At 53.1% G+C, this 24,704-nt stretch overlaps 2 protein-coding genes across 6 annotated transcripts; both read left to right on the top strand.

Moving 5' to 3' along the window:
• The first annotated feature begins 285 nt into the window (after positions 1-285).
• Positions 286-17,023, top strand: Sidt2 (SID1 transmembrane family member 2). Of its 4 annotated transcripts, XM_046438783.2 has the most exons (27): positions 287-747; positions 2,680-2,801; positions 3,069-3,233; positions 3,320-3,365; positions 3,776-3,877; positions 3,986-4,069; positions 4,795-4,894; positions 5,194-5,259; positions 6,334-6,427; positions 6,805-6,857; positions 7,589-7,660; positions 8,287-8,358; positions 8,542-8,604; positions 9,433-9,551; positions 9,821-9,894; positions 9,977-10,043; positions 10,568-10,641; positions 10,784-10,907; positions 11,218-11,335; positions 11,964-12,100; positions 12,278-12,386; positions 12,690-12,766; positions 12,945-12,991; positions 13,264-13,369; positions 13,955-14,065; positions 15,413-15,526; positions 15,610-17,023. In XM_046438783.2, exons 1-27 carry the CDS (start codon positions 565-567, stop codon positions 15,670-15,672), a joined length of 2,562 nt encoding a protein of 853 aa, XP_046294739.1. In that variant the 5' UTR covers positions 287-564; the 3' UTR covers positions 15,673-17,023. The 4 variants fall into 4 exon arrangements, 3 of the variants coding, with proteins under 3 accessions (XP_046294739.1, XP_046294741.1, XP_058433093.1); XM_046438785.2 differs by lacking the exon at positions 8,542-8,604 and having other exon boundaries at positions 288-747; XM_058577110.1 differs by lacking the exon at positions 287-747 and having other exon boundaries at positions 2,680-2,778.
• A 2,040-nt stretch (positions 17,024-19,063) lies between these two features.
• Positions 19,064-24,485, top strand: Tagln (transgelin). 2 transcript variants are annotated; one of them, XM_046438797.2, is made up of 5 exons: positions 19,064-19,221; positions 22,700-22,891; positions 22,997-23,174; positions 23,475-23,577; positions 23,914-24,485. In XM_046438797.2, exons 2-5 carry the CDS (start codon positions 22,712-22,714, stop codon positions 24,056-24,058), a joined length of 606 nt encoding a protein of 201 aa, XP_046294753.1. In that variant the 5' UTR covers positions 19,064-19,221; positions 22,700-22,711; the 3' UTR covers positions 24,059-24,485. The 2 variants fall into 2 exon arrangements, with proteins under 2 accessions (XP_046294753.1, XP_046294752.1); XM_046438796.2 differs by having other exon boundaries at positions 19,070-19,225.
• Positions 24,486-24,704: the final 219 nt, after the last annotated feature.

The raw sequence follows: 24,704 nt of genomic DNA, 5'->3' as shown, positions 1-24,704 counted from the left end.
TCAGCGGGCGGGCCGGCCGCCCTGCTGTTTACCGCCGCGCGGCGCAGCTCACTTTCCCGAGTTCCGAGCGCCCCGGAGCCGCGTCCGCCCGCCCTTAAAGAGCCCGCGTCCGGGAAAACTCGCCGCCGCGCACGGCGTCCGGCTGCTATCACGCCCATCTCCTTCCGACCCCCCTCCCTTCGCGGCCGCCCCCGCCGCCGGCTTCCCCTCCCCTCTCCCGGCGTCTCAGGGCTCCCGGCAACCAGCCGCCCGAGTTCCCACAACCCTGGCCGGGGGCTGTAGGGTCGCGGGGCCGTGCTCAGTCCCTCGCGAGCTGGGGTCCCTTCCTGCAGCCTTCCCTCCCCCTCCCCGCCGCCCCCTCCCCTCCGGGGCTCCTGGGAGCGCCTCCGCGGCTCCGGGGAGGGGACGTTTCCTAATCTCAGGCCGGGGTTAAAGTTCTGGTCCGGGTGAGATGCTGGAAGCTGCGGCCGCAGCCGCAACCCGTCCCGGAGGTGTCCTGTCGCCTGTCTCCGCCGCCACCACCACTGCTACCGCTACCGCTGCCACTGCCGCCCTGCTGGGGCCATGTTCGCTCTGGGCTTGCCCTTCTTGGTGCTCTGGGTGGCCTCGGTCGAGAGCCATCTGGGGGTTTTGGGGCCCAAGAACGTCTCGCAGAAAGACGCAGAGTTTGAGCGCACCTACGTGGATGAAGTCAACAGCGAGCTGGTCAACATCTACACCTTCAACCATACTGTGACTCGCAACCGGGTGAGGGCTGGGGCTGGGCCGGTGGTGAGTGGGTGAGCAGAAGGGCTAGGCTTTGCTTCCACTCCCCTGCTTTTTTAGGAGGCTCCATGAACCAGGTACCCGGCTGGGGTTGTTTCCCAGAACCACACAGGAGCCTTTTGACCAGTCCTTTTTTTCACCAATGTTTCTCTGAAGCTCCAGCGGTACAGTTTTTGAAGTTATCGTATTCCCATCTTCTCTTCTACCTGTTCCCTTTCACCATCTGTGGTCTGAGCACACTGGGCCTGCTCCATATCCTGACCCTCAGTATCTGGTAGTCCTGGGGGGTCTGAGTTCAAGGGAAGCTTGCTTGCTACTGGGTTTACCCAGACAACCGCAACAAATGAGAGAGGCCTGCAACTGAAAGGCTCTGCCCAGGCAAGTAGAAGTCAGACTCTCTGGGGAGATGAGTGAAGGACTTCCCAGTTCTCTCCCTACTTCAGAGAGCCAGCTGGCCTTCCAAGTGGAGGGTGGTAGAGATAAGATCAACAGCAAGTTGGGTGGCAAGGGAAAGGGAGTTAGTCCATCCCCTTTGAAGAATCTGTCTCACCCGAATTTTTCTTTGGATTCTTCCCAAATGTGAGAGTGGTTTCTTCCCAAATGTGAGAGTTGAGAATGGGCGTAGTTAGGCCTGGGAAGTCTAGACCCTAGGTAGAGCACTCTGGGAGAGCTCTTACAGTCAGGCTGGGTGGTCTCCTGCCTAGCTTTCTTGCTCTCTCTCCGTGACTGGGTCTAGATTTACTGGAAAGCAGTGGAGTTGAAAATGGAGAATTAGAATGCTCTTCAGGCCAAACAGGGTTTGGTTTCTGGAAGGCCAGGATCTGCCTTTAGTACCTGGTTTTCTGAAGTTTGATCTCCTCCTGCTTGGAGTCCTTTTTTCCCCCATATCTGGGGTCATCCCAGAGCTATCATGTCTAACTGGGTGTGGTGGCACACTTCTATGATCCCAATTATTCAGGAGACTGAAGCAGTAGGCTCACAAGTTCAAGGACAGCCTGGGCAACTTAGTTTACCCTGTTTCAAAAAATAAAAAAGCTGGGGATATAGCTCAGTGGTAGAATGCCTCTGGGTGCAATCCCAGTACCCCCCCCACACACACACACAATCGCAGTACCCCCCCCACACACACACAATCGCAGTACCACACACACACACACAAAAAAAAAAAAGCCTTTAGAAAAATACTACTCTAAGCCTTGGGCTTCAGTACCCCAATAACAAACATTTCCAGGATTTATTTGTTTTTTTTATTTAAGCTCCCACCGTTCTCTATATATTCCTACATAGCTAAGGGTGAGGGTATTATTGTATACCAGAGGAAATTGAGGTTCAGAGATGTGAAGTGACTTCTCTACAGTCCTGTCCTTTGATCAGAGCTAAGGATACAACTTAAGTTTTCGACACCTCCCACATTTTCCCCATCATTCCTCTACCCCATCCCCACTGGGCTCTGGCCTCCACTTCAGTTGTTGAACCGGAGCTTCCTGCTGGTTTCGTGGCTTACAAGGAAGAAGGTTGCAAACACTTCTTGCTCTTCTCTGTGTGTGTGTGTGTACGTGTGTACGTGTACATGTGTACATGTGCAGGCCTGTGTGTCCCATGTGCATGGAAAGGAATGGGCTATCTTAGAAACTCCTGAGGTCTCCACTATCTCTGGTCAGGGTGCTGGCCCCTCGGTGCCTGGTCCTGCTGCCCCGCACACACCTGTGGCCAGGAGCCAGCCTCTTCATGAACCTCTCCTTTCACTTAGCACCAGTACCTCCTGGAGACGGGGTTTATTCTAGCATCAGAGCATAGATGGTGTCCCAGCCTGACCAGGATGGATGAGGGAGGGCAGGGCTCACAGACTCCTGAGGCATGTGTTAGTGATTGTGGGGAGAGGTGTGAGTGAGGGTACCTCCATGTCATCTGCAGACCGAAGGCGTGCGTGTGTCCGTGAACGTCCTGAACAAGCAGAAGGGGGCGCCTTTGCTGTTTGTGGTCCGCCAGAAGGAGGCTGTGGTGTCCTTCCAGGTGCCCCTAATCCTGCGAGGGCTGTGAGTAGGACCTGGAGATTGGGGGAGGGGTTGTCCTGGGCCAGGCCTTGCTTGGAGCCTCACACAGGAGCTCCCTTGTTTCTTCTCCCCAGTGCCTGAGCCCAGAAGCTGGTCAGTAGCTGAAGGCCAAGTCAGCCAGCCTGGAGCTTGTCAGCCTAGGGCTCAGGAGGTGTGGGAACCTGATGGGAAGAACTGGGCCTTGCTTCTCTGGAGTGGCAGGCCAGCTGGCACGGTAATCACATTGTGACTCTCTGCTTTGGGCCACAGGTATCAGCGCAAATATCTCTACCAAAAGGTGGAACGAACACTGTGTCAGCCCCCTACGAAGAATGAGTCTGAGGTCCAGTTCTTCTACGTGGATGTGTCCACCCTCTCACCAGTCAACACCACATATCAGCTCCGGGTCAGCCGAATGGATGACTTTGTGCTCAGGTCTGCAGGGTAGAGAGGGGACCATGGGGACCAGCTTCATTCCTAAGTCCTGGGTGTGACTACAGGGGATCTTCTCTGCCCTGTAGGACTGGGGAACAGTTTACCTTCAATACCACTGCAGCCCAACCCCAGGTAAAAATCCCTGTTGACCTCCTGTTGAAGGAGAAATGGAAGAGCTTAAACATGAGAGCAGGAGTGGTCAGTGGTGTTTCTGGGGCTTACAAGTGTTTACTTTCTCCACGGAGGGTTTCTCTGGAAGCCCTGCAGTGATGAGGGACAGATATTCAGCAACAGTACAGAGATACGGGACTGGTTCCCATCTTTCCTATTCTGTCTCCCAGACACTGCCTTTAGTGCCCAGCTGTGGTTGAAGGGGGGTGGAGAGCAAGTGTGCTTATGGTCAGGCCCCTCTCCCCAGAGAGCCTCCGCTGCCCAACCCAAGAGGATTCTGGGGCCTTGCTCTGGGGAGACTGTTCCTTCTAGGGGGGTAAAGAGAGCATGCTCATGAGGTAAGATTCTCTTTGCCCTTGCTGTGCCCTCAGTACTTCAAGTATGAGTTTCCTGAGGGAGTAGACTCTGTGATTGTCAAGGTGACGTCCAACAAGGCCTTTCCCTGCTCAGTCATCTCCATCCAGGATGTCCTGGTAAGTTGCCTGCCCTTTTGCTTTCCTCCTATGAGTAGCAAGGCCATTAAAGAGAGGGGATAGGGCCCAGGTTCCTGTCCATCTGTCTTTTCCCACCTTCCTCTATAGTGCCCTGTGTATGACCTGGACAACAATGTCGCCTTCATCGGCATGTACCAGACTATGACCAAGAAAGCAGCCATCACTGTGCAGGTAGGAAGTGCACATGGTCCTGTCGAGGATGCGGCTTGCAGAGAAGCTGCTGGCTTTCCAAATCCGTTCCTTGTTCTCTGCCCCATTCCTACTCGAAATAGGCTATCTAGTTCCTGTGACTTTGGGTCCCCTGGTATGTGTGAGTTGAACTATAATCCCAGTCACCCTTAGGAATAGAAAGAGCAGAGTTCTCTTTCTTGTTGTCTTTATTTCATTTTTATAAGGTGAGTGAGGAGAGGAAAGGGGCCCTAGGGTCCTGTTTAATACTAGGTGTTATCCTTGGCAAAGGCCACGACCTATTCTGGGGACAGGGAAGAGGAAGTCATGTTTTTACCTCACAGTATCAAACCCATGCATCTGACAAGTAACATGGCATCTCCACATTTTTTCTTGGCTGTTGCTCAGCCTGAAGTAGGATAACCCATGTGAGGCACATATAAATTTGCTTACCTGGCCATGGTATAGGTTTAGGGTTGAAGTTCTGCAACTAGAAAATCCTGGCTCTTCCATGTAATGGCAATATGACTCTTAGCTAACTTCTTTAAGTCAATACAACAAGGATAATAATAGTACTTTCTTCAAGGATCTTTTTGAGGATTAAGTAAAATAATATATTAAAGAGCTTAGCATAGCATCTAGCCCAAAGTAAGTATTCAGAAAAGCGCTGTGTCCATGATGGAATGATCCTCCTCCTCCTCCTCCTCTTCTACCTCATCATCTTACAGCGCAAAGACTTCCCCAGCAACAGCTTTTACGTGGTAGTAGTGGTGAAGACTGAAGACCAGGCCTGTGGGGGTTCCTTGCCTTTCTACCCCTTTGTAGAAGGTAAATTTTGTGCCCTGGTCCTGGCTTGGTATGGGGAGGGTTGGTGGCTTCCTGGGAGTTGGAAGTACCTGCATGGCTGTTGGTGGATCTGATGAGAGATGCCTTTTTTTTTTTTCCTTTTTGTGGTGCTGGGGATTGAACTCAGGACCTCATGCATGCTAAATGTGCACTCTACCACTGTGCTATTACTAGCCCTTCAGATCATGAGGTTTTGGCCCTGAACTCTCTGTGTCCTGCTCCTACCAATTCTAGCTAAGCTCCAAGTAACCATCTTTGGCACTTTGACATTTTTCTTCCAGATGAGCCAGTCGATCAAGGGCACCGCCAGAAAACCCTGTCAGTGCTGGTATCTCAAGCAGTCACATGTGAGTGTGCGGAGCTGAGTGGGATAGGGAGCTTCTCTGGTTATTCCTCTCAGACCTAGGAGAGAGGGTGCTCTCTGATTGGGAAGGGTGACAAGGACCTACTCAAGTAGGCTTACGGGTAGGGAACAGGTATCTTAGCAGACTTCAAGATGGAACGATCCTGGAGGGGGATCCAGTGTAACGTGGGACAGAGTCCATGGCAAAAGATGGAACAGCTGAGTTCTAGTGCACTCTCTGTCACTTATCAGCGGAGGAATCTCCTAGGTCCTCTGCAATAGAAATAATAAGATAGTCCTATTAAACTCAGTTGTTAGGCTTAGCAGAAAATTAGTAGCAAAGTGCTGGACCCTAGATAGTACTCAATAAATATTTACTGAGTGATTGAATGGGGCTTTTTTTTTTAATGTTTTTTTTAGTCATCCATGGACCTTATTTTATTTATTTATTTTTTATGTGGTGATGAGAATCGAACCCAGTGCCTCACACATGCTAAGCAACACGCTGCCACCGAGCCACAACCTAGTCCTCATAAATGGGGCTCTTTATAAACTTGAGAGTATAAGATAAAAATAAGGGATTTTGATGAGAGGAGAAAAGCTGCCCCTTGAGTGCCTCATTGACTCAGCAAATATTGATTGAGCCCCTCCTGGGTTCTGTCCCAGGGCTATAGTTCTCAAGGAGCTCCCGTGTAGACGACAGGAGGCTGTTGCTATACAGGGTGCCAAAAGTTGTGATGAGCAAAGGACAAGTCACTGTGGGAATGTAGGACTGAGAAGGCATCCTAAAAGGCACAGTCCCTGTGCTGTGGTTTGAATGTGGTCAAGATGGGGTTTTCAAGAAGTAGAAGAGAAAGTTCTAGCCCAAGAAGCAACATGAGCAAAGACAGGATCATGTCAGAGCTTAGTGCAGTTAGAGTACTGTCAGTTGTTCATACTGGCTGAGGCATTGCATTTGAGGGGTTATGTGGTGAGAGGTTGGGCTGGGCAGAGGAGCCAGATAATGATGGCCCTTGGGCATCATGATGGTAATGTTGAAAAGTTTGCGTTGTTCACCTTCCTGCTTCCTTCCCTGTAGCCGAGGCCTATGTTGGTGGGATGCTCTTCTGTCTGGGCATATTTCTCTCCTTTTACCTGTTGACCGTCCTCCTGGCCTGTTGGGAGAACTGGAGGTAAGATGGAACTGCCGAGCCCTCCCCTGGTCGAGGGTGGGTGGGCAGGGAGTATGAGTGAGATAGCCTGGCAGGATCTGAGCTGGCTCAGGGTTATCTCCTAACTGTCCTCAGGGCAATGCAAGGCAGGTGCCTATTAGAAACTGTGGTCCATAGGCCACTTCTCTGGAAACTGACCAGGAAGGGGAACCTTAATCTCTTACCCAGGTATAGAGACCCCACATAGCTCCTCAGCCCAGGAGGAACCCAGGATCAAGGTTGGGGTTTAGGGTTATAGGAATCAGAATGAGGTAGAGAGGGTAGAAGGGAGGTCAACTTAGCATGGAGGGATCTTCATCTTACCCAGTCTGGGTATCCTCTTGATTCTGTCACTGCAGGCAGAAGAAGAAGACTCTGTTGGTGGCCATAGACCGAGTCTGCCCAGAAAGTGGTATCTCTAAAGGGCCCGGGTGGGAGGGCAGGATTTGCTTAGTCCTGGGGAGGGAAAGTGGTGGATGGTTCTCTGTGTGGTTAGAGGAGGAAGGGTTGTGGGTTTCTGAATGTTTGGATTGGGAGTGACATTCCACAGATGGAAGCAGGGCTGGTGTCTTCTGCTGTCCATCCCTATGTGTACCCTGGAAGCTGTTGTGTGGTCTGTTCTCCATGTCTAGCTACGCTGTCTGTCATAGGCAGTGCTGCTTACAGTTTTTGAGATTATTAACTTTCCATTCTCTCCCTCCCCCCACCCCGCCCTCTCTTTCTATTCTTCCTCCTGCTTGGGACCTTCTCTCTCAGCTTCTCTCCTTGGTAAGCTCCAGGTGCTGTGGGTAGAGGAGCTACTGTCAAAGGGGAGGGAGGTGAAGCACAAGGGCTGTCTGGGGGAACTCGAGCAGCTGGATGTCATTTGTCCTTGCTGCTGGTAGCTTAGTACATGGTTTCTTTGACTTCCTCTCTCTTTAGGGAGAGCACAGGGTGACGTGTTTCCATTGAACACATTGGAGTTCAGGGCATCTGGTAGTGGTGGTGGGTGGTAGTGAGGTATTTGCCTGGAGAGGTACTTATTCTTCACTGTTGACGTGGCCCCTTTATAACTGTCTTCTTTGGATTGTCCCTTCTTTCTTCCCCCTGGTCCTAGGCCTCTCTTTGCTTCCAGGGTAAGGGAATCTTGACTTCTCATTGCAGGGCACCCTCGGGTCCTGGCTGATTCCTTTCCTGGCAGCTCCTCCTATGAGGGTTACAACTATGGCTCCTTTGGTACGTGTCAAAACCAGAGACTGCTTGCCCACTGCTGAAGTGGCCATTGGCTTTTTTATTTTTAATTGATTTATTATTATTATTATTGTTCAAAACATTACAAAGCTCTTGACATATCATATTTCATACATTTGATTCAAGTGGATTATGAACTCCCATTTTTACCCCTTATACAGATTGCAGAATCACATCGGTTACACATCCACGTTTTTACATACTGCCATATTAGTGTCTGTTGTATTCTGCTGCCTTTTCTATCCTCTACTATCCCCCCTCCCCTCCCCTCCCCTCCCATCTTCTCTCTCTACCCCATCTACTGTAATTCATTTGCCATTGGCTCTTTTTTTTTTTTTTTTAAAGAGAGAGTGGGGGGGAGAGAGAGAGAGAGAGAATTTTTTAATATTTATTTTTTAGTTATGGGCGGACACAACATCTTTGTTTGTACGTGGTGCTGAGGATCGAACCCGGGCCGCACGCATGCCAGGCGAGCGCGCTACCGCTTGAGCCACATCCCCAGCCCCTGCCATTGGCTCTTTGATGCCTGTGCCCTCACAGCTACTCAGAGCCCCATCAGGATGGGTCCAGTGTCCCTTCCCCACATACCTCACCATTTACATTCCCTGCAGAAAATGGTTCCGGATCTACTGATGGTTTGGTTGACAGTGCCGGTACTGGGGACCTCTCTTATGGTTACCAGGGTAAGTGGGACAGGCAGGGGTGTGTGGTACAGGGCTGCTGTTGGCTGGGTGAAGCGTCATGGTGGGCGGTTGCCTCTTCTGCCAGATGCTGGAACCAGCAGTTGCCTGCTGTTCTGCCCCTGTCCTCCCTTATCCTTTCCTCCTTGGCCCCAGTTCCCTGGTAACTTTCCCTTTCCTTTGAAGGGCACGACCAGTTCAAGCGGCGCCTCCCCTCTGGCCAGATGCGGCAGCTGTGCATTGCCTTGGGTAGATGTGGGGAGGGGGTGGGGCTGCCCTGCCAATCAGTTCCTGCCAGGGCGGTTGACTGGGGCCTGCTGGCTCCAGGGTCAGAAAGATGCTTGGTGCATGGCTTCCTCATCTAATGCCAGTAATGCTAGCCTGTGTGTCTTCTGAGAGAGACAGGCACTGGCCCCTGATGCCAGTGGGCTGGCACCTTAGCCACCACAGGTCAGATGTTATAGTTTGCTGTCTCATTTGCCAGCACCCTCTCCCCAGTCTGCTGGGGACAGGCTCCTGAACATGGGAGTCACGTTCTGGCCTGTGGGGCTTTGGTCAGGTGAGGTCATAGAAGGAAGCTTCTGTAGGCAAGAGACAGATGAGGTCAAGGAGAGGTGCTCTTCCTGAAGGCAGCCTCTTGCCCTTGCCTGCACCCCAGGCTCAGTGGGTCTTGAACTTAGTGAGGTTCCCAGCAGTGTCTTCTCAGAATCCACATGGCTGGGCACCTTCTAATCAGCATGACTGGCCAAGTTCAATCCTGTTGCTTGTGTTGGGGCCTGGGGTCTGCTCAGTGTCCTGCCTGGGAGCCCTACCTTAGGGAGGAGAGCCAGGAGGGGAGCAAATCTGGAGCTGACCCTGGTTGGTGGCCTCTTTGCAGAACTCCTGTCACTCCCCACTGACTTAGGATTACCTGATGTCTCCCAGCACCTGGGCCCACCTCTACCCCAGCTCTGAGCCTTAGTCCACAATTTGCCACTTCCCCAGAGCCTAGTAATTTTGACAATTGCCTCAGATGGGTGGGGGCAGACCTTGGGTTTTGTGCCCAACAGCTGACCCCTTTTTTCCTGCCCTTCTCAGACCGCCCCTTTGATCCAGTGGGCCCTCGACCACGACTGGACTCTATGAGTTCCGTGGAGGAGGATGACTATGACACACTGACCGACATCGATTCAGACAAGAATGTCATTCGCACCAAGGTCTGACACCATGTGCCTGGCCCTGGTCAGGGGTTTTCTGAGGAAGGGACCTTTTATTTGAGGCCCTAGCCATCTGGTTCGTCAGGGAAGCAGAGGGAGAGAGCTCAGGGGAAACTAACTTTCCCTCCGACCCTTTGACCCCAGCACAGACCCTCTTGGTCTAACTGGTTACAGCAGTGGGATAGCCTAGAACCCTGAGCTGGGCCTGTATGAGGGAGGCCCCTTCTCCCAGATAGTGGTAAGTGGGGCTCACTCCTGATTCTCCTCAGCAATACCTCTATGTGGCTGACTTGGCACGGAAGGACAAGCGTGTTCTTCGAAAGAAGTACCAGATCTACTTCTGGTGAGCAGGACAAGCCGGTTCCTTGGGGGAGGTGGAGTGCTTCTCAGTCCTGCCCACCTCACTGCTCCTTGCTACTCCTCAGGAACATCGCCACCATTGCTGTCTTCTACGCCCTTCCTGTGGTGCAGCTGGTGATCACCTACCAGACGGTGAGAGGGCAGGGACTGGCTCAGTTGGCCACAATTCAGGACTCTGCCCTTACGTTCAGAGCCTCCTAGCTGGGAGCTCTGCAGTGAGTGCAGGTCTTAGATTCCATTGCCAGGTTTCCAATCCTAGCTCTGCCTATGAGCTGAGAGGCTTTGGAAAAATCAGTTAACCTCCCTGAGCATCAGTTTCTTTGTCTGCAAAATGGGGCAACATAAATGTTGTGAGAATTTTGAAACAAACACCATAGGACTTTGTAAGAGTTGGTTTCTCTTCCCTTTTCTCTAGACTGTGAGACAGGAACTTCTGTCATGATCATGCCTTGGGGTTTTCAGCCACAGCTATGGGGGTGGATAATGACTGCCACTTGGCATCCCTCTTTTCAAAAAGAGCACGTCCCCTGGGTACTACATGTACATGCTGTGTGTACACTTACTGTCTTGTCAGTCTGGCCCAGGTGGTGTGGCATGGGCCATGAGCTGAATCTGGCACATTAGCAGCCACATTTCCTGCCGCACTCCTGCTGCAGGTGGTGAATGTCACTGGGAATCAGGACATCTGCTACTACAACTTCCTGTGTGCCCACCCACTGGGAAACCTCAGGTGGGGATTGTGCTGGGAGTTCCCCTCTCCAGGGCAGTGGTGAACTGGGGAAGGGGCAGGGGCTTTGTGAAGTGCCTGCCTGGGCTGGGGAAGAGGCCTGAGTGTGAGGCCTAGGCTATGTGCCTTGTGTTGTTCCTTCTAGCGCCTTCAACAACATCCTTAGCAACCTGGGGTACATCCTGCTGGGGCTGCTCTTCCTGCTCATCATCCTGCAGCGGGAGATCAACCACAACAGGGCCCTGCTGCGCAATGACCTTTATGCCCTGGTGAGTGAGCTGCTGCCTGCTGAGACCAGCTCAGGCATACATTCTGAGCTTTGGCTCTAATGCATCCTTTCTGGCAGGCATGGCCTTGCCCAGCCCAGCTCTGCTGTGCCCAGACCTGCCCTGCTTGGCCCTGTACTGCCCCATCTTGCTCCACCCTCTCCTCCCTTGTCCAGTCTAGCCCTGCCCTGCCCTCTCTGCCCAGCCTGGCACGTACACCCACTCAATATACATCCCACTCTGCTCCTCTCGGGGTTCTCTCTTAGGAGTCCCTTCTTCCCTTCCCATTTCACCTTCTCTTCCTCCCCTGTAGGAATGTGGGATCCCCAAACACTTTGGTCTGTTCTATGCCATGGGCACTGCGCTGATGATGGAGGGGCTGCTGAGTGCTTGCTATCACGTCTGCCCCAACTACACCAATTTCCAGTTTGGTGAGTGGCATCTCCCTCTTCTCTGGGTAAACCTAGAGCAGGGATCTGCCCAAGCCCTCACCCACGGGATCCCCACAACAGCTGTGTAAAACCTCCCAAGCCTGGGGTGAGGACATATGAATGCACATGTCTGAAGTATAGAAAACAGGCAGCCGTCGATCTCTTCCTGCATGGAGGCATGTGTCATCACTGAGAACAGAGGGCATCAGGAAGTGGCCCCTGATGTCAGGGTGCTCACAGGCTAAGTCATTCAGACTAAGTTGACCTTGTCATCAGGTCAGACTCTTGGTGACCATCATTGTGGTGGCAGGGACATTAGGGACTACTGGAGCTTAGGTTAAGTACCAACTCACCCTGTGGCCATAAGGAGGCATTGGGCTCTCTCCTCTTCTCTAATTGTCGGGCCTGGGAGTTCTCTGCTGAGGCCTGGTAGATGTTTCTTTTTCTTTTTTTTTTTTCAACCAAGAGATTTTATTGGGGGCTGCCCGAAGGGGAAGAAAAGGAGAGAGCAGAGAGAGGAAAGGAGGAGGGCAGAGAGAAAGAGAAAGAGAGCAGAGGAGAGAAAGAAGAGGAAGAGGGCAGAGCCTGGTGGTACTTCTGTAGTTCACTCCTGTGTCCCCCAACCCAGATACGTCATTCATGTACATGATTGCTGGGCTCTGCATGCTGAAGCTCTATCAGAAGCGGCACCCAGACATCAACGCCAGCGCCTACAGCGCCTACGCCTGCTTGGCCATTGTCATCTTCTTCTCCGTGTTGGGCGTGGTGAGGGCCATTCACACACGTGGGTGTGCACATCCCCCTCCACCTCCTGCAGAAGAAATCTTGTTCCTTTCCTAAGGGAAATCCTAGCCTGGCTATGCAGCCAGCCCTAGCAAGGACAGGCATGGGAGTGGGTGCCAACAGCACCCCTCAGCTATGCCTCCTGTGGCCTCCTGACAGGTCTTTGGCAAAGGGAACACGGTGTTCTGGATTGTCTTTTCTGTCATTCACATCATCGCCACCCTGCTCCTCAGCACACAGCTCTATTACATGGGCCGCTGGAAGCTGGGTGAGGGCATGCTCAGGGCAAGATGTATGAGGGGGAGGCTGGGAAGCCCCCTGGAATGAGGGGTCAGTGGCCTCAGGGACTTGGACCTGCAGAGACCCTCTGGTTATGTCCTTTCACTGGAGATCAAGCTTGTCCCCCTGCTTTGCACCTTGGCCCCTGTGGAGGTACCACTGGGTGAGGAATTAGAAAAGGCCTTGGCATTCCTGGGTTCTCTGGGCCCTGGCTCCTCTCAGCTGGCATAGGCCAGGGGTCCAGCAAAGAAGGGTGCCCATGCCGTTCAGCTCCGTGCCCTCCTCCTTGCAGACTCGGGGATCTTCCGCCGCATCCTCCACGTGCTCTACACGGACTGCATCCGGCAGTGCAGCGGGCCCCTCTATGTGGTACCTGCCCAGCTCCCCAGCCCCGTTCTCCTCCGTATAGTCAGTTCCCTCCACGGGGATAGGGAGGTGTAGTGGGAAATCCAGGGTAGGGGTGGGGACCAGCTGACTTGGGCCTTCTGCCACTTCTCTCCCTATTTCTCTTCCCCCTCTCAGTCCCCGTGTCTCTGCTTCCCCCCAGGACCGCATGGTGCTGCTGGTCATGGGCAACATTATCAACTGGTCGCTGTGAGTGTGGCCATTGGCTGTGGTAGCCTGGCTGGGCAGACAGCTGGGGATGTGGCCAGCCACTGGCTGCCTCAGGGGCTGTGGACAACTTGTCAACCTTGGGCACCAGAAATTGGGGCTGAGGAGAGAGGTGTTGGTCCCTGGGTTTCAGAATCTTCTGTGAGCTTCTGAACCAAGTCCAACATCATGGTCAAGCATGGTGGGGTGGAGGCAAAGGAGAGCCTTCTGCTCTCGGCCCTCCCCTCTTCACTTGCCTCTCACCCTCTTCCCAGGGCTGCCTATGGGCTCATCATGCGCCCCAATGATTTTGCCTCCTATTTATTGGCCATCGGTATCTGCAACCTGCTGCTTTACTTTGCCTTCTACATTATTATGAAGGTGAGCGGGGAAGGACTGAGCCTCCTCTGTCAGCTGCTCTGCTTCTGGCCTGCCAGGCCCGCATTGAGGTGGAGTGAGAATTTTTCTGCTCGTCTGTCTGTGCCAGTGGGGTTTGAACAGCAGGAGGCTACACCCTCTTGTGTTTGACCCCTGGGAGCCACTGCTAGGCAAGATCCCTGCTACCAAGCTGCAGCCCAGCCCAGGGCCCTTTGGTTGCTGAAGACGTTGAGGAGGTGTAGCTCATTTTGTCAGTGATGGGCTTGAGCCTCTAAGGACCGGGGGCTTCCCAAGGGACCCCCCAGGCCATGCAGTGGGAGAGGAGAGCCCCCTGGCCAGGACCCTTTGTTGGCACAGGGTTCTGGGTACATGGAAGCCCAGAGAGGGTGAATATCAGGGAGAGGACCAGGCTGCTTGCATGGGGACTGAATGAGCTTGTAGTCATGAGGTGCTGTGAATCCAGGAAGGCTTCCTAAGGAGTGAGTCCTGGGAGTCTGAGAGGCCTAGGAGAGGAGATCCAGGGAAGGCCAGGATGTGGCCTGGGGGAGTCCTGGCTCTCAGCCCATTTCTCCCCCGACCCCCACCCAGCTCCGGAGCGGAGAGAGGATCAAGCTCATCCCCCTGCTCTGCATCGTCTGTACCTCTGTGGTCTGGGGCTTTGCACTCTTCTTCTTCTTCCAGGGACTCAGCACCTGGCAGGTAAGGAGTCACTCCCAGGCTCACCATGAGCTGACACAGCCTGATGGGGCTGTGGGCCAGCACTTCCATAGTTGCTTTCTCATTACTTCTCCTGATATTCAACATTCTAGCACCAAGATAGCCCCATTTTACTTATGAGGCAGCTGAATCTCAGAGAGGCCAAGTGACCTCCCCAGGGGCACAAAGCCAGCTGGGGTTTCAAGCTAGAGCTGTGAGACTCTCTCCCCAACCTCAAAGGGCACTGCTGTGTGTAGGGCTTTGAATCTGTAGTCAGAACTAAGTCTGACATGATATCTATCTATGAGGCACTTATATCTAGTTCAAGAGAGTCACTGATCTCTTGCGTTTTTGTTTTTCAGTTTTATTTATTATTTTGGTGTTAGGAATGAACCCCAGGCTCTTGCACATGCTAAGCAGATACTCTTATCACTGAGCTATATCCCAGCCCCTAGTTTATATCTTGCTGTTTACAACATATTTAAAATGAAGAGCAAGGGTAAGCTAGGATATGGGTATTCAGGACAGAGGATGGAGAGGTCTCTGTGAGGTAGGAGGTCCAGGAAAACTTTCCGAAGGAAGCAGGCTTTGCTCTTGGCCATAGAGGCTCTGGGTGATGGGGAAGAGCCCTGTGGCCCAGAAATGCTTGACCTGAGTAATGATACAGAGGTAGAAATGAATAAGGTAGATTTGGAGGTCAATGAATGTACCAGTTTGGGAACCAAGCAAGGACTGCAAGATCCTCGAGGGCAGGGTGGGTTGTGGTCCTGCCTGAGCCCTCAACTTAGAATAGCCCTGGATACAGGGTGGGTGATCGGTAAATGTTTGGGGGGTAGAGGTTGTAGATGTCTGGGGGGTGAGGTTGTAGATAGAGTAGGGAGGACCTTGGGAATCTCAGGTCGTGGCCACTGTTGTCTGGAGCAAGGTTACGACCTGACAGTAGTGCTGGAGAAAACAGTAAGCCTGAAGGACAGATGAGAGCAGGGGGTTAAGTCCAAGGCAGGGTGCTGAGTTAGGAGTCAGCTGTGTCTTTGGGAATCTCTTGAGTTGATGGCATCTTCAGTTAATCATGTCTCCCTGCTTTTAGATAAGGGAAGAAGAATCTGAAGGGGGGAGGATGAGACTAAAATAAAACGAAAGAATAGAAGGCAGCAATCTTGGGCAGAAATTTGTAACAAAAGTCCATTTCTTAGATGTGGGGGATGAGGACCAGAGACAAGTCAGAACAAGGCACTTTCCTGACCAGCTGGGAAGTGGGGGTGTCCTGGAGTGATACTGGGGGTGGGCCCAGCCCTAGCCTTGCCAGGGCAGGGCAGGGTCAGGAGGCAGCTCTCCCTGTGCTTCCCCCAGAAAACCCCTGCAGAGTCAAGGGAGCACAACCGGGACTGCATCCTCCTCGACTTCTTTGATGACCATGACATCTGGCACTTCTTATCCTCCATTGCCATGTTTGGGTCCTTCCTGGTAGGCACTGAGCCCAGGTGGGAGGGTGGGTAGGGGCAGAGGTTACCTCTTTCTCTGTGCCTGATGCAGTGGCCATCTCCCAGGTGTTGCTGACACTGGATGACGACCTGGATACTGTGCAGCGGGACAAGATCTATGTCTTCTAGCAGGAGCCAGACCCTTCGCTTCACCTCATGGGGCTCTGAGCTCCTCTGTCACCTGCCAGTTGCTTCTATAGCTCTGGAGGTGTGAGTCCCAGGCCTGCTGCCCAGCACTGGGTGGCAGCGGGACGGCAAGGTCTAGTCCAGACCTAACTTGGGACAGTCACAGGGTGGCATGGGCCTCGCAGCTACCCTCTGCAAGGGAGGAGGCCTGCTCCCTGATACCCCAGACATTGGCCAAACTGCTGCTTTCTTCTCAGTGTTGGGGCTTTCTGTGGTCCCATCCCTTGGCTGTTTGTCCCTCTTCAGGAGGAAGGAGAGAAGGCAATGCCCTCCCCATTTCATGCCTTCCATTCTGCCCATCCTTCTCCTCCCCCTCAGCCTGGACCCAAAGCCCTTTCTTCCTCCCATGCTCCTGCTCCAGGGCCCTGGACTGGGGCCTGATTCTCTGCCCTGTCCCAGGATCACAGTTCTCTGGGACTGTTCCTGGCTGCCATCACTGCCCAGGATGGATATGGCTGTGGGATTTCAGGGGTTGGCTGGTTGGTGCCAGGCTTTTGGTGCTAAGGCCTGCAAGGGGCCCAGGGCAGGACCCTCCTCCCTCGACCTGCACTCAGTCTGACTCTTTAGCAATGAGAGTCAGCTCAATTTGAGAGCTGCCTCTTGTCTGAAGGGCTGGATTCAGATGTTACCCTCATCCCATGAGTGCTCAGACTGATGCCAGCACCAGGATTGGAAGGAAAAGTAACTCACCCGTCCGTCCCTTTCTGTATTTCTATGCCCTCGGTCCTGCCAAGCCCCAGCTGGGGCCTTTCAGTGCCATTGACACTGCCCAAGAATGTCCAGGGGCAATGAAGGGATGGTGCAGAGCCCAACCTTCACCATGGCCACAAGGGTCCCAGTGCCTACTTTAGAAAGAAAGGGACATGCCATTGTCCTTTATGTCCCCAGGCTCAGACTCACTCTAGGACCCAGGGCTGGCTTCTGAGTTTCCGTCCAGGCTCCAGCCAATTTCTTTTTTGGTTACACACACACACACACACACACACACACACCTTGGAGTTTACATGGAGATGCCCCCAGCTCTGGGCCTCCTGGCCACTCCAGTCCTTGGCTTCCCTTCACCTCACCTGGTCCATTCCAGATGCCAAGGACAGGGGCCATCAGGTCAGACCTCTGCCTCTGGGGTGGGAATGTGCATTATTCTCCCCAAGTTGTTTTTATAGCTCTGCTTGGGCTGGGGAGAGGAGATGGGTCTGGGTCTTTTGTTTCAGAGCCCTGGTTTGTCTTTCCATGCTACGGTTGTGTTTGTGTTTTCTATGAATGAGTGCATTCAATAAAGAGACAACCAGATGCAGTTCCTGGGCCCTTGTTTGCTCTTATGTCCTGGGTGGAGATGTTGACACTGGTTGTGGTGAGGGGCAGTGTTCTCCAGGTCCCATTTCTCCTGAGACCTTCTCTTTTCCATGCCATGGTTGCATTAGGTTTCTTGATTCCCCCGTGTTTTTCTCTGCCTTGAACAACATCATTAAGTCACTAAATATTTTCTGGGGGCCTACTTTGTACCAGGCACTGTGCTGGGCACAGATTAGATATTGGAAAATCCTTTGCCATGCAATCTACCCTCAAAGATCCCCCCTTACCTGGCAAATAGCAACTGCCTCTACCTACCTGGCCTCCACCCACCCTGCTGAGACCAGCTTCATTTCTGCCTGAGCATTTCCCAGCTCTGCAGGCTGCAGGCCCAGGCAGTGCTCCCGGATGTGGCTTTAGTTGGCAGTGTGTGCAGGCCATGGCAAGGGGGTGGTCAGGGATGGCAAGATGGTAATGGATGGTGGGCAAGCCCCAAGAGAAGGGGATTTTGAGATATTCTTGGAAGGTTTGTTTAGATTTCAGCAGGCCGAGGACAAGACTTGGGGGCCAAGGAGTTGTGAGTTCAGGACACTAGGTGAGTTCAGAGGTCTAGGATGTCTCAGAATGGAGGGGTGGGCTTTTCTCTTGCTGATCTTTAGCTTCTCTCCTCTTTTCCCTTCAGGTGCCACTGAGAGGCACTGTTGCTCTATATATCACTAGGCTCTGGCGCTGGCAATACTAGCTGTGGTGGGCGGAGCTTCTGAGCCAGGCTCTGTGCCTCCCTGCCAGGCCTGTCTGTTCCTCCTGCAGCCTTGCTTGGCTTGGGGTGTTGTACAGTGGAGAGCGTTACATCCTCCTTACCAAGTCTTAGGATGGTGGGTGCCACAGCAGTAGCCCAAAAACCCCACTGGAAGTCTCCCACTTTTTTAACCTATCCCTTCTCAAGGCTCCTGTAGCAAGCCACAAGCAAGGTGTCAGTGGATCTTCCTCTTGGGGTGATGTAGTCTAGTCTGTTTTCAAGAGTAGGTAGGGCAGTCCCTGAGTTCAATCCCCAATTCTAAAGGGAGGGAGGGATGACCCAACTTCCTGAACCTTCTACCCTAGTGTTAAGTGTCTCCAGTCCTGCTGTGCTTTGGAGAACTTTTTATCACTGCCCTCTGGATGCGGCCACTGTTCACTACAGTACTGCTGAGTCCTCAAATCCTACTCCCTCCTAAAGTATGTAACTAAAGATGAACCCCAACTGAAAGCTGTCCCCAGGATGGTACAACTGAGAAGAGTGGGTATGGCAGATGTGATAGTACCAGTCTGCAATTCCAACTATTTGGAAGATGAAATAGGAGGATGGCAAATTGTAGGCCAGCCCCAGCAACTTGGAATGTCTTGAAATTAAAATGGCTGGGAATGTAGCTCAGTGGTGGAGCATACCTGAGTTCAATCCCCAGATTGCAAAAAAATTTAAAAAGTGGGTGTGACAACTTCCCTAGTGCCCAACAGAGGTGGACAGGGTGCCTGTTTCTGCCACTCACCACTCATCATGTGGCCTCAGTCATCATAAAATGGGGATAGTAATACAGTCTCACCATGTGGCTGTGTTAAGTGACAGTATTTGCAAAGTGCCTGGCATGGAGTAGGTCCTTAGTAAAGCATAGTTCTCACCTCTGACTAGAGTTAGAAGCCCCAGGAGGAGAGAAGGTGACTGTTTTACCCCTACAAGTCCCAGGGATCCCCAGCTCCCTGGTCCCTTTCCTCTCTGGCAGACTCTCTTGAGTTCCTCCTCCCAAATTCGGGGGCAGGGAGAAGTGAAGCAGGAGCAGCCCTAAATCCGGAGGCAGGGAAGGCCTTTGTGGTCCTGCCCATAAAAGGCTTTTCCCGGCCCGACTCCTGCAGGCAGCATGCCCCGCCCCGGCCCGCTCCATCTCCAAAGCACGCAGAGAATGTCTCGGGCAGCCCCCGACAGACTGCTCCAACTTGGTGTCTTTCCCCAAATATGGAGCCTGTGTGGAGTCACTGGGGGGCGGGGGAGGGGAGCGGACCAGAGTCGGTTTCCTCGGCAGGGAGGGGGCTGAGGGCGAGCTGGCGGGGAGGCTGACGTCACCACAGTGGCAGCCCTTTAAACCCCTCACCCAGCCCCTGCCCCATCCTGTCTGCCAAGCCCAGACTCGAGGCCATACTCCCTGCTGCCAACTCTGAGGAAGCCCTGTGAGTGAGTACACTCTCCAGGCCTGGGAGGGAACTGGGGCTGGAGCTCCACGCAGTGGTGTATTTCAGGCAGGACTCTCCAGAGGTCTCCAGGGTGGTGGGCTTGCTGGCTGGGAAAGACCACAGCCCTCTCAGTTTGTATTCCCAGGCTCCAGACCTGAGCTGTCCATTTGATGCATAGGATGGATCCCTGGAGTCCTGAATTTGAGACTGGGTAGCCCCAGTCTTCCTGAAATGCTCAGATGATTTGGCTGGTGCAAAGGGCTGTGTGGTGGAAACAGTTGGCATAAGAGGGAGGCTCCGCATTTCTGTGACACTCACACTACAGGGTGTGTGTGCAAACTCAAGGCATTGCCTGATTAGGCCAAGGCTGTGTGTCCCCTCTAGGAGAAGTCGAAAGAGGTGAGGGCCACGTGAGGTACTAGTTCTGGAGAGCAGTGGCCCCTTGGAATTGTCCCAGGGTTTGAGCAGCATAGGGGAACCCCAGAGTGAGCTCCTAAGGCAGTGTGAAGGACCACAGAACTCTTTTTCTTTCTCTCTTTTCCTTCCTTCTTTCCATGGTGCTAGGGATCAAGCCAGGGCTTCTTGTATGCAAGCATCCCTCTACCACTGAGCTATACCCCCAGCCACACAGAACTCTTGCATTTCAGAACAGGCTGGGGTGGCAGGATGAAAGGAAAAGCTGGAGAATTTCTCTTACTGGGAGCAGCTTCTTCCACAGGCTGAAAGAGTCCCCCCCCCCCCCATTACAGGCAGATGGGTGGCAGGTTCAGGAGCTTTGAAGAAATAGCTGGTCAGGTTGGGGATCCTTAGCCCTTCCCACTGTGTCTCAGTGGTTCGCCTTCAAAGGGTAGCTGTGAGGTGGGCCATGTTTATGTAGTAGGGGTAATTTTGGTCCCTGGAGTTTAGATGAGCCACCCCTAGTACTTTAAGGGATCTGGATGTACTCACTCTTGTTCGCTGTGTTTTCTGGTGATGAGAGCAGGGGTCCCACAGTCCTGGAGAGACCCCTTGGTCAGCTTGTTCTTCTAGGCTCTGGCTAGAAGAAGGTGCTTCCTGCCCTTTTTCCCACTGCCCACCCTCAAAAAAGGGCTTACCTCGGGGACAGGAGGCCTGACAAGGAGCCACAGGGCAAGAGCATCAAGGCTGAGCACCAGTCCTCCTGACCCCAGAGCTTTGTCTAGAAATGCCACTGGTTGGGCTGCCCTGCCTCTTTCTTTCCTTCTCCTCTTCCCAATGGCTTGAAGGTGGGACTGGGGTGGCTTCCATCAGAGGACTCTAAAGGATGTCCTGGGACTCTCCACTTTCAGTATCTCCACCAGGAGGGAGGCAGGGAAGAAGAGAGGTGCTGGGTGGAGGTGACGCGAAGAGCATTTCATTGCCCTTCCTTGCTCTGACCAAAATCCAAATATGTCTCTAGATCGAGGGGCTGCAAAGTTGTGTTCTTGTCACCATGAGCCTTGACTCCTTGACTTGTGCTTTCTCTCCGAACCTCTTGGGACAGAAAGCTGCCGGTGGGGTGATACACTCTCCTTTCATGCTGTTCCTCCCTTGCCCAGCATGCGGTGTGGGTGTGGGAAGGAAGATGTGAGGGTGGGAGGGGGCAGGGGATAGAAGATGATGAACATCTTGGCCTGGACACCTATCTGGGATGGTGGGACAAAGGTCCAGACGGAGGCTGGGTGGAGGCCAGAAGGAAGGATTGGCGGAAATCAGTTGGCTGGTCCAATTGAATTGTGACTTTTGGCTACAGTCCTTTGTGCAGGAGCCCGTGGGTGGGCCAGACAGTGGGTTGGGGACGGAGGGTCTTGGCTATGTGCAGCTGACCAGGGGAACACTGCCTCAGGATTCCCCTGCATCATCAGTTGGAAAAGGGGTGGTGGGCTAAGAATTCCACTGCCCCCCAGTGCTCAGAGCACCACGTCCTTGCAATGACTCACCTCTACCGTACAAATGAGGACACGGACTCAGAGAGAAGGCTGGCATTGAGAGGAGGTTCTTGCGGGGGTTTTTGTTTGTTTTTTCTCTCTCAAACTTTGTCACGGGATCAGGGAATGATTTTGAGAAGAGGGTGGGTGTTGGAGGGGGTGATGATCATTCACTGTGTTTGTCTTCCTGGCCAAGGCTGGCCCTCTCAAGGTCACCTGCAGGAGACCACTAGGCCTAGGCAGTTGGGAAATAGTTCACAGATGCTATGTCATTTTCACCACCCTCTGCATGGATCCTGTCATCCTGTTTCACAACTGGGGAACATCAGCTCAGCAAGGCTGTCCGCCACGGGGAAAGGAAGGGCAAGACAATGGAGTTGGCCGGGACCAGAGTGATGTGATGACGAAGCTCACTCTGCTTCCCATGGGATGGGGGATGGAGAAAGGGTCCCAGGCCTCACATGTGGGAGGTGAGGGAGGGTGCTGACTGCCTCCATCCTCACATCATTCTCTCCCTCCCAACCTCTGACTTTTCAGAGGCCATGGGATGGGTCTGGCCTCCTCTGCTACCTCTTTTGGAAGGCTCTTCAGATAAATCCATACCAGGGTGACACCTGTGGTCAGGTCCCATTTCTCTTGACCAGCCACACCCATGTCTGCCCAGAAACCCATGCCCCTGCTCCTGTAGCCTTCCCTCCTCTCGAGTGCCAAGCCCAGGCCCTGAAGCAGCAGCTGTGGCCTGGGGCGGGGCTTCCCATGCTCTGGCTGGCAGATTCTTGGCTCTGGAATATCCCTGGGGGGCCCTGACTTCTTGGTTCCCTAAGCTACTGCAGTGTCAGGAGCCTGAGGGGTGGGGAAAAGTGAATGGGTACGTCAGCTCCCTGGAGGAAATGCAGCTGCTCTGCCAAAGACTCTTGGGTTTTGGTGGCTTTGCCAGTCTCAGCCTCTTCCGCTGTAAGACCAGAGACTGAGTGGACCTGGCAAGGAGCTGAAGTTTTGCACTTCCAACTTCTGTGCCAATAAGGGTTGGAGGTAACTTGTTCCTTGAGGCAGAAGCAGTAAACTACTTCACATCTACCTGGACAATGACAACTTCTGGCTTGATTTTGGGGGGTGATATGACCTCTGGAAGGCCCTTCCAGCGCCTCTAGCCAGTCTTAACAAAGACTCTAGACCAGGGCACAGGTTCTAGCCTATTGTCTGCTTTTGTAAATAAAGTTTTATTGACACATAGCCATGCTCATTTGTTTATGTATCGTCTATGACTATTTTCATGCCACAACAGCAGAGAAGATATGGCCCATAAAGCCTAAAATATTTACTGCCTGATTCATTACACAGAAAGTCTATAGATCCCTGCTTAGAACTCCGAACCTCTTATGTCCTGGGGTTCAAGTTCAGAAAGGCCTCTACACTAAGGGGATGGGTCTGGCCTAAATGTGCTGCAGTAAATGTCTTTATGCAGAGCTAGAAGATCTGCCTGGCACAAACGAAAACAGCAGTTTCCTAATTCTGTGACCCTTTCCCTTCTCTGCCCTGCTGTGATTTAGCTCTCTTGCAACATGGCCAACAAGGGTCCTTCCTATGGCATGAGCCGTGAAGTACAATCCAAAATTGAGAAGAAGTATGACGAGGAACTGGAGGAACGACTGGTGGAGTGGATCATAGTGCAGTGTGGCCCTGATGTGGGTCGTCCAGATCGTGGCCGCCTGGGTTTCCAGGTCTGGCTGAAGAATGGTGTGGTGAGTGGCACCCTGGGAAGGGGAAGGGGGCTGGGGTTGTGCCATCCTGAGGTGCAGGGTCAGGACCTCTAAGATGAGTGCCACGCTGTGTCCTATGCCTGGCAGATTCTGAGCAAGTTGGTGAACAGCCTGTATCCTGATGGCTCCAAGCCAGTTAAGGTTCCAGAGAACCCACCCTCCATGGTCTTCAAGCAGATGGAGCAGGTGGCTCAGTTCCTGAAGGCAGCTGAAGACTATGGGGTCACCAAGACTGACATGTTCCAGACTGTTGATCTCTTTGAAGGTACAAAGGGAAAAGGGGCTGGAACCAGTCGGGAGGGAGGCAGGCAGGCAGGTGACCAGGATTCTGAGGCAGGGAGAAGGAATGATCAAATATGCCTCATCCAGGGTCTAGTAATCTGTACCTAGCAGTAACAGGAATTGCCAAGAGAATGCTACACTGTACCAACAAGGACTTACTGGAGCCTCCTTTGGTTTGGGGACAATGCTTGTCCCTGGCATTCTGAGAGACAGGGGCTATCTCTGGTGAAGTCCTGTCTATATCGTCCTGAAAATGTCTCCTGGCTGCTCTTTCTTCTTATAGGCAAAGACCTGGCAGCAGTGCAGAGAACTCTGATGGCTCTGGGCAGCCTGGCAGTGACGAAGAATGATGGGCACTACCGTGGAGATCCCAACTGGTTTATGAAGTATGTGGCCACCAGGGATCTCAGCCTGATTTCTTCATGGGATGGGGGTGGCTTGGGCTATTCAGCTTGTGGGAATGATCAGAGGAAGCAGAGCTCCAGGAAGGTACCAAGTGAGGGTCTAGGACGGGGGGAATTATTGTTTATGCTTCTTGACTCCTTCCTTTCTTCTCTCCTGTGCTCAAGAAGGTTCCTCAGCCTCTGGGGTCAGCTAGATGAGGGGGAAAAGAGTGAAATCGGAAAGGAATGGAATCTGATGAGGAAGCAACTGAGGGACTAGAAAACAGGTGGAAGATACCAAGTTCTGGCGAGTCTTTATCCTGGTTCCTCTTCTTCTAGGAAAGCCCAGGAGCATAAGAGGGAATTCACAGAGAGCCAGCTGCAGGAGGGAAAGCATGTCATTGGCCTTCAGATGGGCAGCAACAGAGGGGCCTCCCAGGCCGGCATGACGGGCTACGGAAGACCTCGGCAGATCATCAGTTAGAAGGGGAGGGCCAGCCCGGAGCCCTGCTTGCCCGCCCGCTGGCTGCTGCCCTCCTGCTTAGCCTGCCTCACTTGCAGCTGTGTGCGTTCTTAGCGCTGTCCAGGTGTAAGGCTGTCACTGGGCAGAGGAGACTGCACAGTGGCAGCTCTTCACACCCCCCAGCCTCAGCCCTACTTCTTACCTCAAAGCACCACTGCCCTGGCCCCTTCTCCCAGCTGTACCCCCGCCTCTACTGTCTCCCTGTCCTAGGCTGAGCAGGGGGACATGGGCTGGGATAGTGTGGGTATGGGGCAAGCCCATTCTCCTCCTTGGCAGCAAGAGCCCATTGATGGAGACCCAGCCGGCTTTCCCCCATCTTTTTCTGGAATTTTCCTTTTGGGGTTAAAATTCAAAAAGGAAAAAATATATATACGTCCATCTTTTCTCAGGCCTGTCTGGCAGAGTTTGATTTGCCCTAGTCATTCCTGTTATGGTTCCAGGAAACCCAAGCAGAAAGCAGGTGGCATCTGGGGTTCGGGTGTGTTCCTGGCTGCTGTCCTTTGGAGGACTCTTCATGCAGGCCATGGACAGGAGAGTGAATCTTGAGGACTAGAGGGGAAGAGGAGCCACCTGGCTCCTGGCATTAGCTCTGGGCAGGCAGAATAAA

Source organism: Marmota monax, unplaced genomic scaffold (genome assembly GCF_021218885.2).
Source record: "Marmota monax isolate L192 unplaced genomic scaffold, Marmota_monax_Labrador192_F-V1.1 WCK01_AAM20220418_F8-fsc00081, whole genome shotgun sequence".
Taxonomy (NCBI): domain Eukaryota; kingdom Metazoa; phylum Chordata; class Mammalia; order Rodentia; family Sciuridae; genus Marmota; species Marmota monax.
The sequence above is the reverse complement of the archived record's forward strand: the minus strand, read 5'-3'. Positions and strand labels throughout refer to the sequence as shown.